General features: G+C 41.2%; 1 protein-coding gene and 1 long non-coding RNA gene across 2 annotated transcripts; one reads left to right on the forward strand and one right to left on the reverse strand.

The window, feature by feature from the left end:
* The first annotated feature begins 76 nt into the window (after positions 1 to 76).
* LOC121998703 lies at positions 77 to 1,628 on the forward strand. Its single transcript, XR_006116557.1, has 2 exons — positions 77 to 472; positions 1,064 to 1,628. It is a non-coding gene; the product is annotated as an uncharacterized LOC121998703 (long non-coding RNA).
* Positions 1,629 to 1,841: 213 nt separating this feature from the next.
* On the reverse strand, positions 1,842 to 6,138 carry LOC121998701 (myosin-1-like). Its single transcript, XM_042553722.1, has 6 exons — positions 5,424 to 6,138; positions 3,718 to 3,850; positions 3,497 to 3,643; positions 3,286 to 3,416; positions 2,995 to 3,204; positions 1,842 to 2,653 (listed from the first exon to the last, which is right to left on the reverse strand). Exons 1-6 carry the CDS (start codon positions 5,796 to 5,798, stop codon positions 2,180 to 2,182), a joined length of 1,470 nt encoding a protein of 489 aa, XP_042409656.1. The 5' UTR covers positions 5,799 to 6,138; the 3' UTR covers positions 1,842 to 2,179.
* Positions 6,139 to 6,426: the final 288 nt, after the last annotated feature.

Raw genomic sequence — 6,426 nt, forward strand, 5'->3', positions numbered from 1 at the left:
CACAAAGATGGCGCGAGGCTGGGCGGAAGTGGGAGGAATCCGGCCACAGACGTCGCCTTCTCCGGCAAAAAGTTGGCTTTGTTTGCATTGCCGGGATGCGGACCGGCTCTGCTTGTTCTAGAGCCAGCACCTTCTACTCGAATCAAAACTCCAATATTGCCTCTAATCTAGACCGTTCGTTGAATGATACTCGCTATGCGATTAGGGGAGTAGTGGGCCCCAGGAAGATTCCTCGAATAGAAGAGCGGGTAGAGTTGTATGTGGCGTCTCAACTGAAAACCTAACCCAAGAAAATTACGGAATATATATAACAGTCGAAGAGGGCCGCTATCGTTCGGTTGTGTCTCTCGACGGGCTCTGTCGTCTTCTCCTTCGATTTGCTCTACCGCTAATTTCTCCGCCCTTCTCTTCGGCGGTTCAATCCCTGATCCAGCCGATTCTAGTCCACAGGATCCTGCTGCCACTTCTCCAGGTTGGTTCTTCCTCTTCGAACTTATTTGAGCATGAATCAGATCCGTTTTTTTTTATTTTGGTATATATTTCTTTTTTTTTTTTTTTGAGGATTTTCTTCTTGAGACGCGGTGGCGATGTTTGCAATTGAATTCATTGAGGATGAGAATGAGCTAGTAGATGGATACATGGTAGTAAAGGTGGCTCTTGGAATCGTAGAACAGGACTAGGTTAGGATTTTGGATAGTCCAGTATAGCATGCAGCTCTGCAGTGAATTTGTCTGACCTAGGTTTGCAGGAGTCACCGCCAGATCTACCCTACAGAAATACCCCCATGTTTTTCTTGTTGAATCTTGTGTGAGGAAGCAAATAGTTTTTTTTTTCCCTTTCCTTTAAGTAATTTATGATGGATTCATCTTAATTTGTCAACTCAAAATAGTGGACATTTATTTATATATTGAAACTTGTAGAATTTCTTGCTTCTACAATTGCAATGCTGTTTGAGGGGAAGAAGAAATCAGAATTTTACTATCTCAATGGTCCTTTTGCTAATGCTGCTGTTGTCATGCATGTCTCTGTTCCTTCATGATAATGATTTGTTGGCTGTATACAGTGTGCAATGTCACCATTAGCTACAAACATCGCTGTCCAACCCTATCCGATAACCTCTTGGGCGTGGATCCTTGCCAGATTCCAACATCTGAAAATGAGGCAGCTAATTGGTTGGTTGAGAGATTCAAGCTGAAGGATCAACTCTTATCTGATTTTACCACTCATGGACATTTCCCCAATCAAGGAACTGAAGGAGATCTTTCGATATCGGTGTGCCTCGTGAAATTCTTCATGGTAATACTCAACTACCATCTTTGTCTACTTGAATGTCCTACCATCACCAATACTACTTGACTCTGCAAAGGGTTTGTTCCATAGCAAAAGCAAGATTTTGTAAATGTATTACCTTACTCTTTTTGTTTATCATTTTGTGACCTATGTTTCCACATTTGCCATTAGTCATTTCATGTCTAATATTTTCGTATGTTTCAACATTTGTCATTAGTCGTATGGTGTCTAATATTTTCAACTCTAGAGATTCATAACAATATGTTTCTGATCAATCTTCTGCTGCTGTAGAGGGAGGATTATTGAAAAAATAAAACTGATGAACACTAGCTATATTCTATAGGAATGTAAAAATTTAGGAAGGACTTGACTGATCCAAAATATGATTGAGATTTAAGAGAAACAAATTTTGAAAGTGACAAAAAGTGGCTTAATAAATAAGTAAATGGGTGACATGGATTAATCTACTTGTCAAGATAAACTAATTTTAATAACCATTTACATGGTATATTTCTAGGATGGTTTACTTAATTTTAGAAGGAATCAAAATTGTTTCTCCATGACAATGCATAAGATTACCAGTATTCCCCAATTAAGGGGGAAACAAAGTACAAACTAAATATAAAAAATACAAAATTCATGAACACACTTCTCTATCTTCTCTACATGTAAATTTCAATGATTCATAGAAGGGGCAATTCTCTGCCTGAATCTTGACAATAATGTGTGGAACCTACAAGCAATATGAATCATACAAGGCTTGCTTCTTTGCGTCTCTGACGCCGCAAACAATCACTCAATGAGTTGGATGTTGTAATCGGATGAACAATGTGATGGTATCACTGAAATTGTAATACCAGAAGAACAAAAATGGATTCAGTTGACTGGGTCATTTTATTCTAGCAGTGCACCACCAATGCTTCCGTGTGCCTACTTTCTCTTCAGGACTGCCGAGCTTTAGTAATTCCATCTTTGCCTCCCTCAATCGCACCTTATAATCTTTTTTCCACGAAGCAAAACGAGCTTTGAGTTCTCGAAGCTCTTGTAAATGGTTTATATTGGCTGCACATTGCTCTGATTTTGCTCCATTGACTAAAACAGCATCATTGTCGAATATCCTTTGTTGCCGATCAAACTCCTCCGTAAGCTGAACGACCGAACTTGGGGCAGCATCACGGTTTCTCATTGGCACTGAATTAGAATTCTTTTGGAGTTTTGATAGCATGTCTTTGAGAGGTTGAACCTCAGAAGAAGAAGAGGTTTCAAAGTTACAATAATGGTTAGGTTTAGGTGTCTCCTGCCTTCTGTTTTGCTTTGGTATCTCCTCCAAAGCATGGGATTTTCTTGCGGCTGCAAAGTTCATCTGCATAAGTACGACAAATAAGTCAATATGTTTAACAATCTCACTAGGTTGGCATTGATATAAAAGTTATAGTTCTAATGAAATCAGTTAGCTATATAACATTCTGTCGAAGTAGAGATAAAGAATATATGGTCCTGCAGTAAGAATTATGGAGCACTAATGTCTTGTACAGAAGAAAATTCTTATGTCTAAGATGATTTGTTGTTGCACAAGACCATTAACCAAAATATTGGAAGCAAACAAAATCATGCACACATAGAAGAGTGTATCAAAGTATGCATTCAGAATCTTCAGTCTATAATCTCTCTGGTACACTGAAAACTGATAGTAAAATATTTGACCTGCAAAGAATTCAATTGTCCCTGCCATGTCGCCTCCATCGATTTCATTTTCGATTCATAGTTTGACCACCTTATATCATACTCCTGAAGCCTCTGTTTCAACATAGCATTTTCTTCTTCTTTCTCCTGCAGTGCTGCTTCAGTTTTCAGCAGCTGACTTCGGAGTTCAGCCAAAGCATGGTAAATCTGACTCTGCTCATTGTTTGTGTCCTGCCAACCAATTTGGTTAAAAGTTGGAAAGAGACATGGAATCACCTAGATAGTGATCAGGATTACACAATAAGATTGTACCTTAATAACTTCAACATGGTCACTTGTTGATTCTCTCCTTGTGTTTCCTTCAATGAGGTTCGACGTTTGCCTTCCCTTCGAAGCAGCACTCGAGACAATGACTCCTTGCCTTGCTAGCCAACCACGAATGGCTGCCGAGGAAGGACAAATTATAACACACCAAATAAACTGAAAAGGATACCAAAGAGGGGAGATGGTGTGGGCATGGTACCGGACTGCAATAGCACAACATCCCTGAGTTGGGCGTTAAAGGCAGCCGTAGCAGATCGCCGTCGTGCATGCTTTTGGATCACAATAGCTGAACAACACCTCCTTATCAACACTGCAAACTTTTGCCTTTCGCTTTCACCTCGAACAACTGTTAATCAAAATTTTCCGATAGTATCAATGGTATCATCTTCAAATAATTGCTTGGAAAAAAAAACACAGTACATGATTGTAAATGAGTTGCTGCTGCCTTCAGCTGTTTAAAATGCGAACGAGCTTGGAGACCTCGAAAATTCTTCTGCACCCAAAGAATTGCTTGCATAGTTTGATTTCTAGCATCATCTTCCAAGCCAGTACACTGTGAAGGCCAGGAGATGGAAGGATATGAGATGCAAACTAGTTAAGAGTTATCTATATGATGACATCTTAGTTCTACAATTTATGGCTGAATGCTGCATGGGTTGCCTTTTTCTAGAGGTATGATATGGTGTATATAGATAAACATTCTTCAGATTATTTTTCTAAAGGACTTGACCAAGATTGATTCTCTTGCTAAGTATTTTTGGCTACAGAGAATTCTCATCACCTTCAACTAGATGCCTATTTTGCATCATCCTCATTAACCTTAACTGTGCAAAGAACCACATAGAAACAATCTCTGGCCAACTCGACCACAAGGCATGTCGGGAGCTACTTCTCGTTAACCTACACTCCGTAGGTTAAGATGATACGATTATATGCTCAACGAAGGTCAACTGTGTAGGGGAGAAAACACCTATCCAATGGAAGCAAACACTTCTTCATTCAAAGGAAGTCATTGTTTAGTATCATTAGAGGAGGACTTAATTGGAGGAGCCCAAATGAACAGAGCATAGCTGAAACTCGATAGGGTTAGTTACATAAGAAGGGGGAAAAAAATCTGAACACATGGCTTCTAAACATTGTCTACTATGCTACAATTTTTTTTTTTTTTTATAATCCGGGTATCTAGCTCTTCAAACTCCTAAGGTAACCGGTCCGGCTCCACAAAAATTTCCTATCGGCCACTAGGATAAATCTAAAATGCACAAATGGGTCCTAGCGGACGACCCAGCATCGTGAGTGATTCGAACACCGTAGGTATATAATATGTCATACGAGATACTTGAATCCTCGTTGCATGAGAGCCCATCTTACCTCTTATCATCACACCATACCCAGGGGACCTTTACTATGCTATATATTTTTTTGATAACCCAGGTTTTCAATTCTTGCAATTTAACTAATCCTAGAGGTGACTGTCCTTACCCACCGATCCTTGAAGGTAAATCTTGGAAGTGCAGTATCAAGGCGTTGGCAGTCGACCTCTGTAATTTTCGCCATCCTTGTAACACGGTTCAACGCCGAATTGGTATTCTGCTTGTAAAGGCAAACTCATGGATTTTGTTTTCAGTTCATGGGCACTTCAGGCCCCGCTCGCCCAACCTAAGTTTTTCACTAAATTCAACGTTGGCGCATATCCCAATAGAGTATTGAACCACGAGACTATGAAGATCCCCGTTAAGCCTTTATCGTTGCACCAAGCCTGGGTTTTTTTTACTTTTAACTATGTTATATTTTTTTAACTAGCATCATGTATCCAAACCCTTCGGGCCGACTACTCTTGGAAATGACCAGTCCAATCCTATGAAAGTTTCCCACTATAAATTTGGAAGTGCTCACAATGGGCAGCCCAACATCTCAGATTTATCATTCCACTAGAGGAAAATGTATTGTAGTGCACCGTAACTAAGAATCGGATCGCGAGGGCTTGGGAGATTACCTGGGCACCCTCACCATAGTGGGAGCCTTTTACTATGATACATTGCTCTTAGTTCACATCGTTCAAGATGAAACTATTCAGAAAATTGTGGCAATGCAATCAGATACAAAGCATGACCAGAAATGCTTACCTCGCTTACGGTACGCTTGTCGCTGCCTCCGCAATCCAACTTCTTGCAAGGCACAAACACTGTGATATTGGCAGCCTGCACTGTTTCCTCATAGCGCAGCAGTTCTGGAATCCCCAAGCACTTCTTGCTGCCAAAAATTCCACTTTGGGACACCGCCACATCCTTATCATTCATTCCTGGATCACTGGCTTCGTGATTAGGCCTCGCGGACACAAATCTCCTTGAAGTGGGCAGGCGACCCCTCGAGGTTGGCCGAGCGGGTAGAGCCGGCGGCAGATCCTTAGGCTGCTCATCCCCCTGCCGGATGGCGTCCAGCATCGCCTCCAGAGTGCTCCGATCGAACCCATCGCCGCCCATGGCGCGAGTAGACAACATCAAAAAAAAAAAACAAACAAACAAACCTCCGTGCGATCTGCTCCGAATCCGCAGTCAAAAGCGTTCGTCTTCCCCAGAGCTCGCCATTCTGATCAGATTCAGCAGGGAAAGAGGTGGGCGACTGAACCAGAAACCCACCCGAAAAGCTGAAAAATCTTGCACTTTAAGCTTCGGCTTCTCCCGCAATCTTCGGCGACCAAAAGAGAAAAGCGATCACTGCGACCTGAAATCCATGAATCATAACCCTAATCTTCAGTTTCCGCCACGCTGGGATCGATTGACCAATTTTAGGGCTTTTGATCCGCCGAAGATTCAAATTTCCGGACGAGCACGCCTTCGATGGCTATTTAAATACAGACAAAAGGAAACGGCCAAGAAAACCTAGAGCCCTCGTTGTGCATTAAAATTACGAGCAAGCCATCGCGTAGAAGGATTGAACGCCTTCTCCCATGATGGCATTTTCGATATTTTCGCAAGAAGCAACTAACAGTTGGCGGAATGACCAAATTGACCCTTGGATTCCTATTACTGCACCGCCACTACTGCTAATGCAAAGATTAAAATAAAATTAAGTGTGAATTTTGTGATATAAATTAATTTGTTTTTTTTTTGTTTTGTTCATGATGAT

The sequence above is a fragment of the Zingiber officinale genome, chromosome 6A (genome assembly GCF_018446385.1).
Source record: "Zingiber officinale cultivar Zhangliang chromosome 6A, Zo_v1.1, whole genome shotgun sequence".
NCBI classification, from domain to species: Eukaryota; Viridiplantae; Streptophyta; class Magnoliopsida; order Zingiberales; family Zingiberaceae; genus Zingiber; species Zingiber officinale.

Excerpts from the sequence above, each read along its gene's own strand:
- LOC121998701 (XM_042553722.1), bottom strand. The coding sequence starts at position 5,798 with ATGTTGTCTACTCGCGCCATGGGCGGCGATGGGTTCGATCGGAGCACT. Across the intron at positions 3,851-5,423 it reads ACAAGCGTACCGTAAGCGAG|TGTACTGGCTTGGAAGATGA; the intron begins GTAAGCATTTCT and ends TGGCCTTCACAG. Across the intron at positions 3,644-3,717 it reads AGCAACTCATTTACAATCAT|TTGTTCGAGGTGAAAGCGAA; the intron begins GTACTGTGTTTT and ends TTTGATTAACAG.